The 12843-nt window shown below is 42.2% G+C and overlaps 1 protein-coding gene across 1 annotated transcript; it reads right to left on the bottom strand.

The window, feature by feature from the left end:
• Positions 1-8: 8 nt before the first annotated feature.
• samm50l (sorting and assembly machinery component 50 homolog, like) lies at positions 9-10892 on the bottom strand. The gene is made up of 15 exons (XM_084573917.1): positions 10693-10892; positions 9893-10006; positions 9323-9424; positions 9164-9251; positions 8954-9060; positions 8168-8298; positions 6867-6954; positions 6491-6619; positions 6310-6381; positions 5271-5357; positions 4982-5052; positions 4710-4777; positions 3156-3302; positions 2527-2668; positions 9-1905 (listed from the first exon to the last, which is right to left on the bottom strand). Exons 1-15 carry the CDS (start codon positions 10711-10713, stop codon positions 1860-1862), a joined length of 1413 nt encoding a protein of 470 aa, XP_084430043.1. The 5' UTR covers positions 10714-10892; the 3' UTR covers positions 9-1859.
• Between the last annotated feature and the right edge of the window lie 1951 nt (positions 10893-12843).

Genomic DNA, 12843 nt, shown 5'->3' with positions numbered 1-12843 from the left:
GTTTTGTATCTAAACTGTATTTAAAAAAAAAATGAAAATAAGTCCAAACGCCGAAAAAATATACGTCCGACCTGCCGTTGAGGTATATGCACACACACCTGCCTCTTATGTGCGTGTGAGACTGCGAGTCAGAAGCAGTGCCCGTTGTCTGGGCTCGCTGCAGCCAGCTTATACTCAACGCAAGCGGCCGAGGCGGTACGTGCGTACGTACTGTACGTGCGCGACCACGCGGTGCACACTCCGTCCTCTACTGCGCGGCCACGCGTGGGAATTCATCCAATTCTCACTGTAGTCAGTTGAACTGCACTTCCAAAATGTGCACAAATCTATTGGCTCATTAATTATTCATATGGTTTGCTACATTTGATAAGTTTTAGGTATTCTTTACAGCTTGACAACTTGACAATTTTGTGTGGATTCATGTGCGCTGCCATTTACAAAAAAAAATTACGTTTAGATAATATCCAATACTTAAAAATACAAAAACACAAGTACATTCATTTCAGCTTCACTATGCTTTCATAGTTCTGGCTCTTTGGCTTTGCAGCATTAATCTGCCGTACACCTGCCTGGACTCCCACACAGAACAAGCTCTGACCAAACACGCATCCGGAACCATCCGCACTCGACTGCCCTGCACAGGTTCCTGAGGAGCAAAGTTTCAAACAGCTCACAACCTGCAGGGAGACAGGGCGCTGCCAAGCACGCACAAACACACACTCATGCCAACTGGAAAGAAACGCACATGGCTTCAGAGCCTAATAATCATAGTCAGGTTAGACCGGGTCATGCAGACCTGATGGCGTCCCGTAAGGAAGTAAAGGATAATTAATGGAATTAAAATGCTACTAAGGTTACTCATTGCTACGGATAAAAGATCTGAATTGTTTTAACAGATGCAAAGGTCTTGTTTATTTTAAAATTTTTATGGACCTAGTTAAGGTCGGCTGCGGCTCAGGAGGTAACTCCACCAAATGGTCCCTCCATGTGTTGTCACCGTCGTAGAGCCTTGATATTAAAAGAAGATAAATCAAGAAATCAAGGGAGAGACACGTTAAATACCCTAACAAAGATTACATTAAAGTCCAGATCTGATAACCTGCATTTAACAGTTTTAACCATTTGACTCCTGAATGTGTGTTTGAGACACGAGAAAGGAGGGAAAAGAGAAACCAAGGGAGCAGCTGTGATTTATTTGTGTGTAGTTTCAACAACATCAAAAAAAGAGGACCAATGTTAAGAGCACTGGTGGTGGATGTTGTTCAGAGGAGGGTTCCCAACCTCTGCTGTGACAACGTCTCGCTTCAAAAGTGCTGGCTTCTCTCAGTTCACGCGGTACAACTCAAAAGAACACGTCGGGTCGGGAGAGTGTGTGTGGTGTTCAATTCTCTAACAAAATGACTAACACATTTCCGTAAATGCAAATAGGGGAACATGCCCAAACATCTCTTACCATAATGGAATAGAATTCACTTCGTGTCACAATAAACACAGTGACAGAAAAGGTGGTTGGAGCACTTTACCACAACCAAGGTGCCAGTGCTGGAGACGTCAAATCAAGAAAGAATGAGTTTTGTGCTAAAGAAATCCTGCGTCTGATTGCTTTTGGCTTCTTATTGGTTCAGTACGTAAAATGTTTCACTAGCTATATGACCCAGCAGTGGCACTTTGTTGTCTAAAAGTCTTTACGGATGCATATAAAAGAGGTGTTCGGGGAGGTCAGGCAGGTTGTCCCCAGGACATAGGACCCATGCTAGTGTTACACACTCTTCAACAATTCACGATGACAAACTAAAAAGTGTTCTCCCTTTTCACATCGCAGACTCTGCTGGATCGCTGAGGGCAGAGGAGTGATGAGCTCACAGGAAACGTATTCCTGCTCCGAACTGGACACCGTCACATATCCTAAGAGAGGAGAGAACAAGGAGCGCAAGTTAAACATCATGTTGGAGTATTTTTAGACACAAATATGGTTTTATGCTGCTCAAACTGATCACACCTTGTTGGGTGTTTTTTAAGTTGTTCCTAAAGCGTTTGTGTGCGTGCCTGTGTCAGGCTGCATCCTGCTGGGGATGGCTGCTGCCATCAAGGAGTGTCATTGCTATGGGGTGGTGGTGCCTGGTCTGGTCTAGGTGGGTGACACATGTCTAAGTAACATCCACAGGAATGCCAGGTCCAAAAGTTTCCCAGCAGAACATTGAATTGTCACAAAATGCTCAATGTTATTTACTTCTCCTGCCAGTGGTCATAAAGTTATGCTTGATTGGAGTATAGTTCCAACTTCTGTTACCAGTTGGACCTGGTCCATGAAGCCAGGTTCTGTGGAGTATGGTTTGAAAGATGTGCTTGTACCCTTAATTTTTAGTTAAGCAGTAAATTGAGAACTTTAATGCTGAAGAACAAGCTCTTCAACATTCTTTATTTGTGTACTCGTGTGTTTGGAAATCTAAAATTGTAATCTACAACATCTGTCTGGTTTCACCACAGAGCAGGAATGAGAAGTAGTCTAGTGGGGAGCACACCCACCTGTCTCCACTCTGAACTCCCATGGGCACGCAGTAGTTGAGCTCCAGTCTGGCGATATTTCCCAAGCGCAGGACGATGCCCGCTCCGTACGACCAGCGAATACACTCAGCTAGCTTCTGAAGGTGCGCCCGAGGACCATCACCTGCACATGACACGCAACACAGGGTCACGTCAGGATCCGTTACCACGCCAAAGAGTATAAAAGAGTTTCCCCAAGATTTTCTGAGATGTGGTCACCCACTTATGATTTAAAAGCGCGATAAACGATAAACTGTTATTACGACATCAACGTGATGTGTTATGAAGTGAGCAGGGAGCTGTCTGTAAAGCTCAGATGTTGATAAGACTAATACAAACCTGAAAAATAACCATCCAGGTACATTTAAAAGAGATAAAATAAAATAAAAATTATTTGTGTTACCATGCGTTAACAACGAAAATTACGCGATTAATTGTGATTAAATGGTTTAATCTATTGATTAAAGCCCCATTAAACATACAACTTCTAAGACCACTCACCCACTAAAGAAAACAAACACACAGAAGAAAAGAGAGATAAATAGACGTCATGCACGCAAAAGAAGAAGCTCAATCTCTTGGAAGAAAGAGGTCTGACTCAGTTCACCCACCGTAGTTGAGATTGCAGAGGTTTCCTGCATTGAGAAAGAAGTGCGTTCTAAAGAGGTCTCCAAAGCCTCCCTTTCCTGGTCTGAAGGGTAGAGGGGTGTAGAGGTGAACACCGCCAGCCCAGTACGCCTCTCCACCCAGATAGTCACCTGTAACACACACACACAAAAATCAACATGTCTTCTACGTTCTAGAGTTAAGGTAAGACTTAAGGCATAAATAATTACAGCTGGTAGTCAGTAATTTGCTAAAGGTTTCATATAATATTTGCTGTGAGATGTGTGTGACGTTCTTTTCATTACATCTCCATTTAACTTCATCTGTGTAATCAATGTGAATTTGGGCTGACACCGACTCATAGTGTGTAAAAATCCAAACATGAATAGTTTTTAAAACGTGTTCTATTTGTGCATTTTTTATGTGAAAGACAATACTTTGTTGAATGTAAAACTAGAAGTGTTGGATGGATGGAGGTGTTAAAGAGGAACCAGGCATAGCCAAGCCCTTTAGCTTAGCTAGGTTCACATAACGTCTTTTCAACCTTTTGACCTTCCCTACCTACATCTCCACTAGATAAAATGAACAAATCACATCTTTTCACAAAACGATTGCAAAATGTATTTGTTTCAACATCTGATAATATGCTACCGAAAGATTTTTTTCACAAACTCATCTGACTTGGGGCTCATTTAAGGTACTGCGGGAGTAGACGCCGTAACCTATTTAAACTTGTGCGCTCGTCAGTCTAACACGCTCTGTAAAAACGCCACCCAAACACTAGTTAGTGCTGTGTCTTTATTGCCAGTTTTGTGTCCACTTCCTGCTTCACTTTCAACAATGGCGACTGAAACGTTCGCCAAAATTTCGTAGAAGACGAGTCCTACAAATGTTTGTATCTCCAAAGCTCCTCAGTTAACCTTTCCTCGATATGTTCCATCTTTATTGATCCAAAACAATCAATTCAACAATTGAGGAGATGGAGAAGCAGCTGGAAATACTAAAGTGGAAACACGCTACTACCAAGCCAATCACAGCAATTGCAGTCTGCGTCGGCATGGCGCATAGTTACATTTCTGGGGAGGTGCACATCAGACCCATTGAGTCTGGGCTGAAGCCTAAACCGCCTATCAGGGTGACAGGGTGGATTAGACCTTCAGGTTGGTCAGTTATTCACATTGCAGGTCTAACACTTGTATACGTCATAGGACCACCATAAAAGGAACATAACTGCAAATTCCAGCAAAATGAGCAGAGCAGTGTGTTTCATAATTCAGTTCGGAATTAGATAAATAATAAATAAACATATATTTTACGTGTAACTTATGTTGTAGTTCATCTGACAAAAAAGGGGACACATTTAACTTTGCAAGATGATGTTAAAGTATAACCCTTATCAGGACCAGTCAGACAGCTCAGCAGGTAAAAGTTAGCAGTCAATGGTTTAACCGCAACTTTCAACAAAAGCAGTCTAATTGATGGAGGCATTCAGTTATTGAACTGTTTAACAGAACCTTGCTACAGCTATTCCTATTACTGTCAAAACGGTGTTTCTTCACCTTCACTCTGTGGCCCGATGCTGTACATCCCAAATCCTCGTACACTGGTGGGACCTCCAAGGTAGAACCTGCACAAAATACATCACTTAATCACCCACTCAGAAAACAATTTTTGGTTGAAGAAATTAAATGACAACGTCCTTTTGATATTTTGAAAAAAAGTAACTGATAAAAAGCACAATTTATATCTTCTTAGCAGTGAGTGTTTGCGGCCCCCTGCAGCTGGTGACGTGTCAAAGCCAGATGACAGCTCTTGGAAAAATCAGACGCACCTGTCAGCGATACAGGACGGCTGTCCCCCCAAAGGATAGAGCATCCCGCCCCACAGAGACGCAGACAAGACCTGAGAGGACACAAAATGCTCCTTTCATGCACCTCACAATGTTTGTAATGAAACACAGCAAGGCTAAAAAGAGCCTTAATGCTTTTCAACAACTGTTTAGTGAAGCTTGGTCGCCCCCTGGTGGTTAGACCAAAACTGTAAGAATCAACAAACTTGGCTGATTGTTTAAGTGAACGATCTTGTTGAACATGACCTGAAGTGCCTTATCCTAAACTTACCGAGTCCCAGAAGAGCCTTCTGTTGAGTTGCAGCTCAAAATCCTCTTTCAAGAAGCTGGCGTCTCCTCCAGTGTACCCGGCCAGCTCCTGCAGGGCAAAACCAATACCACAGTAACATCTTTGTAACGTAGGAACGGACAGGGAGAAAAGATCGAGCTGTGTTAAGACAGTGATGAATGAAATGTCTTCGGTAAGCTGGTTTATTCAGACTAATTTCCTTCCCTGTAGCTTAGTGAATGTAGTTTTCCTGGACTGTTTATTTTCATATTCTTAAAGGTCACCTTTATCAGGTGATAGTAGTTCAGGTATTTTCTTGACAGTACTGTTTCTCCATGTACACTGTAAAACTCTGTACTTGTTACTTCTTCTGTGAATCTTTTGATCAAAATTTCTATGTTTTAGCAAAGAAAACAGAAAACAACCATTTTTAGCTATAAGACCACCCTGGTTATAAGAAGACTTATTTCCAACACCACTGCTTGAGAATATAATTGTGAGGAAATGTTGTTACCAGTCCACGCAATAGAGTGTCCTCATCACTGAAGCCTATTCTCTCTAATGCATATTTGTTTATGTTATCAGTCACGGACTCATTTGTGTTTTATCTGTGGCAGCCATATGCGTCTTGGCAGTCTGACAGGTTTTCTCTGCTTCAGTTCAACAGTAAATATGGCAGAGGACTCCACTTTCCATTCTACATTCTCCAGTCCATTTTCCCTTCATTTGAGGACACTTCATGTCCTCTACTGCAGAGAAGACTAAGACCAACAGACTCTGATTATAAACGGACTAAAACACTGTGTAGTCTAGCAACATTTAGGCTAACTACCCATAATGCAATGCTATTTAGAGAGTTAGTGGACTCTCTAGATAACATTCAACAATTTCTGATTACTATCCACACTTTGTCAACGCTGATTTCCAGAGATTATCTCACTTTTGGGAGACTACGGTTTATTCACTGTGTAGCTGAGGGACCTTATTTTAAAGCTGGGATGAATACAGGTGCCAATGTGAACAGAGATTCTTGCAAACTTACCTGGTTGATGCGCAGTAAGGCACCTCTGCTGGGAAAGATGGCAGAATTCCTTGAATCGATTGACACGGAGTGCTGCAAATAAAACCAAGAGACGTTCCAGTGAACTGGTGGAATAGAAAATGATCCTTTTCTTAAAAACAACAAGTCATTTACATAAAACAAAGAGGGTTTCAGGTTGTACCGAGAGGGCCGACTTCAGCGAGTGTCCACTCTCCTCCCGCACCGCGAAGGATGCACTACGCGCCAGGCAGCCCAGCTCCCTCCATACGCCCTCCCACTTCAGTGTGTGGTTAGTCACCCCGAGAGGAAACTGTAAAGAGAGGAGAGCTTTAACACAGAAACACAAGCTTTAAATATTGGTCTGTGTATTTTTCATTCATTTTCTTTCCTTGTATTTCTTCTGGTAATGTTGCTACAGCGTATGTTGCAGATGATACATTGTTTCCTGCATAGTGTTACTGTGTAGCAGGCCACATCGACTTAGGTGTTTCTTATGGGATGGATGAGTTCTTTAAAAGGAAACAACACACACACAGCAAATGAAGACAAACTCTTACGTTTAGTTCGGCAGACAGGCCCCTGTCGGTCTCTTTTAAGGAGCTCCATGGAAACTGTCCAGTGACTTTGTACATGTTGAGAGTGAGGCTGAAACAGAGAACGACAATGACAACCCACGTATTTATACATCCATTTTACTGCATTTGTGTTTTAAAATGTTGATTTTGTCATTGTCTTTTATCTACTTTGTCAAGTTTCACTTGTTTATTTACACATTATTAACTTTTGCATTAGTTTGTTGCTTTTATAGACTCAACCGTTCATATCATTATGTCCACCGACAGGTGAAATCAACACTGATTATTTAGTTATCATGGGCTATCAGTGCACCCATGACACAGTCAGTGAGTGGGATATATTAGGCAGCAAGTGAACATTTTGTCATATGGTTGATGCCCCAAAGAGGACAAACAAGGGCGACCTATGGATGTCCTACCTCACAACTTGCTAGATGTAAAGGGCTGATTTGGCAGCAAAACGGACTGACACAATATTAAGCAGGTGGTCATAATGTTATGACTGATCGTTGCATATATATGCTGTATCTTATGTGCATTTTTTTCTAACGGTTTGCACTTTAACTGTTTTTTTTCAAGTGCTGCTGTATTATCTTATTCTGGGTTCTACCCACAGTGATGCAGTGTTACCCTTTCACACAGCCACACACAGATGGCTGTGGTCCATGCAAGTTGCTCCACCATCAGGAGCAACTTTGGCATGTGACAGGGCGGGAATGCAACCACTTACTCTGTACTGAGTGCTCTACCACCCACCAGTCACGTGAGAGATAACACTTCTCCTTTCCCCAATTCCCCAAATCCGAACACGAGTTCAAAAGTACGTCTGATTTTAGTGTCTAATAATCATTTAAGTTAATTAGGAAAATAATGAGACAGCGAATCACAAGTCCTGTTGACTTCTTTACTGTTCCCTGAGGACGACCACCTGTAGGCTTCTTTTCAAAGGCATAACTTTTCTGTCTCTATTCATCAGACAACAGGAAAGTCAGCTATTAGCTTTAATGTTAACATTAGGAAAGAAAGTAGGAGTAGCTAAATAGCTGTCAGTATTAGCTGGGGGTCATGACATATAAACTTGTACAGAAGATAGTCTAATGTCTAATGGACAAATTGAGCTATGTAGTCAGGATGCCATATTTGTAGTTAACAGCCTATTCAAAACAGTTCCTACTCTCATTTTATGACACAACAAAAATGTAAACAAGAACTGAAATTCATCAAAACAATACCAGTACCATCTCCTGGAAAACAGAGACAGACAACAGTGTAATTGGACATACTTGCGTTCGAAGAGTCCGGGCTGGGGCTTGAAGAAAGACAAGCCGTAAGATGTCTCCTTGGTCCCGTACGAGAACTGGAAGGTGAGTTTCTCAGCTCGGCCGAACATGTTGGGCAGCTTAAGACCCAGAACCTGGAAGAAAACACGGACAGTCTGTCTTGAGAGGGGTTTTTAGACAGAGGCTGCAAGCCTAAATTCATTTAGCATTTTAGAAAGTCTAGAGGGTAACAAAAAAAAAACATTGTGCAGTTGTGTCTCCTTCCCGATGCTCTGGTAACTCAAATCGGAATACAAAGGATCTTTTTCATCACCAGAACACAACTAACTTGACGAATCCAGAATGACAAAAATGCTGAGTAGAATCAATGCTGCTACTAGAGGAGGGGTATCCAGGAAAACAGTTTGTGGAAAGATGCTGAAATAAATTGAATTCTGGCAGTTTAAGTTAACGTCTCCTGTACTGGAAGGAATCTATCACAAAGACAGTTTAAAGCCACATCACCAGAACAGGTCAGTGACGCCTATGTCATCACCACAGCAACCTATTCAGACAGAACACACACATCCAGTCTAATTACTTCCAAATAACAGTGCAGACAGACTGTCCTAAAGATCTGATTTGAGAAACAAATCAAATTTGCCTGTGGTCTGAACAAAAACTCAGTCCAGCTAGATTCCAACTGTGTATCATATAACTGCGTTATCAGCCACCCACTGGTTATGTCCACTCATCATCACTGGGAAAGTCTACTCAAGGAGGTATGGGAAGGTTTTCTGTGCCTCTCACCATGCTTCCTTCATTGTTGCCAACCATAGTGTTGTAACTTCCTGTCAGCCTCTTGATCTCCGTCACCTCAAAAGTTACATCCAGGCCGTTGGGCAGAGCGTCTGTACCTGAGGAGGGACAGCCAGTCAAGATTGCATCACAAGCACATAGTGATGCATTGTCACATTTTTAAAAGACATCCTATCGGCATGATAAAAATATAAGTGTTACCTTCTGACGTGTCGATGAGAACTTCCACATCTTTGAAGATCCCCAGGCGGAGCAGCTTCTGTCTAGCGACGTGAGCTTTTTTCATGACCTGAAACAAACATCTGCTCTTGAGAAAAATGAACTCGAGACCGGTTATTTCAGAGTGCTTGAAATACATACATCGATGAGGTTTCTGGCGTGGAAAACGTCGGAGATCTCATAGCCAAGAAGGTCCTCTTTGGTTCTCCCCAGGCCCTGGATGTTGACATGTTGCACCACCACCTGCAATCAAGGGTAACAGGGTTAGGTCAGCCAGAGAGGAAGTGTTGTGTTTCTTCTTTTTAGTCTGGTCAGGAAGACGGCTAACCTAGAGCAGCAGGAGGAACAAGTTAACATACATCTGTCATGCATATATGCATCTATTACAGGTGAGTTAGCTGGTAAAATGATTGAATATAACAGTGATCATAGACATGTTGGAGGATGGAGAGAGAAAGACACACAGCTAATAACATTCTGAACAGTAGTAGCACACAATGCAGAGCAGTAAAAGAGAAGAAATACGATAAGGAATTAGCCGATCGGTGCTCAGTGCAGGAGAGAAGAAAGTAGAGAAATAGTTGCTGTTGTAGGGAAATAGGGAAGATAGTGACCTGGCTCCACTCCCCCTCAGTTCTAATGCTACGAATATTCTGCACACTTCCCAGTAGTGGCTGGGGCATGTCGGCTGACAGCGTTACTACTGCTTACGTCTTTGTTTTCGAGGATCTCCTGCTTGGAGTCCTGCTCCTGTTCGGGGGTCTCCATCAGGTCGTCAGGGTTGACACCCAGTTCCCGGCCATGCATAGGGAGAGGATCCAGACTCTGCAACGGGGACAAACGGAGCGCTTTCAAAAACACTGCATCTAATGCAAGGTACAAACAGTTGAGTGTCATTACAAGGCGACTAAAAACTATGTATAGCACCTTTAAGGGGCAGCTGGTATTTTATAGTCAATGGGTGGAGCTTTCAAGGGAAAGTCAGTAACCACCATTCTAAAGTAGGAAGAGTTATGGTTTAAATGAGATTAAAGTGAATATTTTAATAGAATATGATGAATTAATTGTCAACTAGAACACTATTACACAGCTGGGGAATCATTTCTAATTTATTTGCAACACCGTTTTGGCTAATAAAACGGCTTGTCGGGATTTTTATTTTACCGTAAACACTGTTCAAAGGCAGTCCTCAAAATATCCCAGTATGCATAATGAGACATTTAGATAATAAATCATTTACAATTTTTTTGCGGCTTAGCCTTTATTAGCAGCGTTACGGTCGTTTAAACTAGCCGAAAGCGACTCTTAAGTCATTTCACCGCCAAGTGTTTAGCAACACACGCTCAGGTTCACTCGTCAATCGTCTTTACTGTTTCGTCTTTTTCCAGCTGTGTGTCACAGTACATCGAGTACACATGAGGCGAGTCTGCAGCCTTCATTACTGACTGGGCAGGGAGGTCACGGCGGAATATACAACTAAAAGCGAGGCACCAGGAGGAAATTGGGTTTACCTTAGCATGGACAGTCCCCATGGTAACTACCCGCTCCTAAAAACCTCTTCAGTCGGGGTTAGCTGCTCTGTACGAGAGGGGAAACTGATAAATGACAGTAGCTACTTTCCCCAGTACCAAACCCCCTTCAAGGGAGACGCCATGACAGTTGACGATGTCTCCTGGTGTGTTCAAGTGCTCCTCGTAATGTACGACAACTTCAGTTAACCGCTCCCTTTTACTTTTGCTTGTTAAGGTCAGACAGACCCTACAAGCCCCGTCGCTTATTCAGTAAATTGATGAAAAATGTTGTGCATGTGTGAATTCGCATTTAATAACCAATGCTGCTCTACTTTAGCACTAAAAAGTACCCTGCCATGCCTGTCAAGTACCTCCACTAAACACAGTGCGAGGCAGAACAGTCTTACCAATCACATTCTCTCGCAAGCTAAGCAAGTGAGTTTTAAGACAAAGTGACACATTTCAATTTCAGTGCCATAAATTAGTAACTCCGCACTGTTCACAGAAAACTTACTGACAATTATGATATTGTCAAGGACAACACATTTGATGCTCTTAAAGGCATCACGCAGTCTTCTCGCTGTGATTGGATAGAAAACCGAACGCACTGAGGTGGGCGGGGGACCCCCGTGCGACCAAACCCACGTTGGCGGAGGTTCTCCAGCAGATGGCGGTGTTTGTCTTCTATTCGCCCACTTCCCTTGCAGATGCCGGGGAAATGCTCGTAAATTGCGTCTCAGTTTGGACTCAGCTGATGTTTACCGGTTTACAAGCCAGTTTAGAGCCTGTCTCTAAATGTGCGTGACTGCTGTTGCCTGTTAAACGCATTCAACGTACCACCAATACAGTTGTAAAGGTTCTATTAAGTCACGTAGCAGCTTTTTGCAGTGAATCACTTCCTAGACAAATAAAGTTGTGCTTTTGTGACTTTTGGTTCATTAACTGGCCACACAACTGAAGTGACTTGTTTTTGTTGTTGTTTTCTTTTTATGTTTTTTTTTGTTTTTGTTTTTTTTCTGGACTGGACAAAAAGATCTTAAACTAGTTTGGAAATTTTTTAAATGAACAAACACTTTGTGAAATTTATAAGGTGCCGATATCAGTACCCTCCTTTCACCCATTTATCGATGTCAAGTTTCTTCTTAATCCTTTAAACCATTTTATTTATAGCCTGATTTTAAAAAACAATAGCTATTAGTAAGCAGTAAAGAAGATACATAACCTGCCCGACACAACCTGACATTTAAGGATCCTCGTTTGGGGTACTTTATGTGCAAAACCAGGATTTATATGTCACTTTTTCTGCTGTTAACAGTTAAAACAGAAAATGCAGAATATGTACAAACGTTATTTCTTTTCAACCAGAAATGTTCTGGTTCTAGGACCAGTTTCATCTTGGAGCAGTGCATCCAGGCAGCCACCTAGATAACAGCGTAACTATTGAATGACTGCAGCAAGAGATTGGAAGCCAGGAAGCCAGACCAACTTCCCTGCCTACAAATGTCTTGTGGCATAAAGTTGGTCTGGAATCACTCTGTTAGGAACTGATGATGCTCCATAAAAGATCTGCTGGGCCAGTCAAGTCAATCGGGGTAGGTTTTATGTGGTGATGGACATGGAGTTGAATTTATTTCCAGTTAAATGGCTGCCATCGAAGAATGCTATTGAAAGTCTGCTATGGTCTCAGTTGTAAAAGATACTGACATTGAAATAACTTTAAAGGACGAACATTAAAAGGCATTTGTCAAGCATGCCTTAATTGCTTAGTTTCACACACTTGCTCTGATTGGTTGTTGGACTATAGTTGTGTGCAGAGGTATTCTTTTCCCTGTGCAGGATGAAACAGTAACAGAGTGTTACCAGACTCATGTTCTGATGAGAGTCTGGCTGCACCAATCGTGCTAAAGGAACACTCTGCAGTAAAATCCACTTTCGTTGAGTGTGTGTGTGTTGCGATCATTACGGAGTATTCTCTCTCAAATAGATTTTTAGAGACATGTAGACGTGACAATATCACTTTGCAAAGAACTGAGGCAAAACTTTCAAACGTAAGAGAGACATTTTCTTGTGTTTCCTGACCAGGGTGCAGTGTCAATTGTTTGGGGCTCTGCGTAAAAGAATCAATGCAGTGACATCTATAACCCATAAACC

This window comes from Chelon labrosus, assembly GCF_963514085.1.
Source record: "Chelon labrosus genome assembly, chromosome: 23".
NCBI lineage: Eukaryota > Metazoa > Chordata > Actinopteri > Mugiliformes > Mugilidae > Chelon > Chelon labrosus.
The sequence above is the reverse complement of the archived record's forward strand: the minus strand, read 5'-3'. Positions and strand labels throughout refer to the sequence as shown.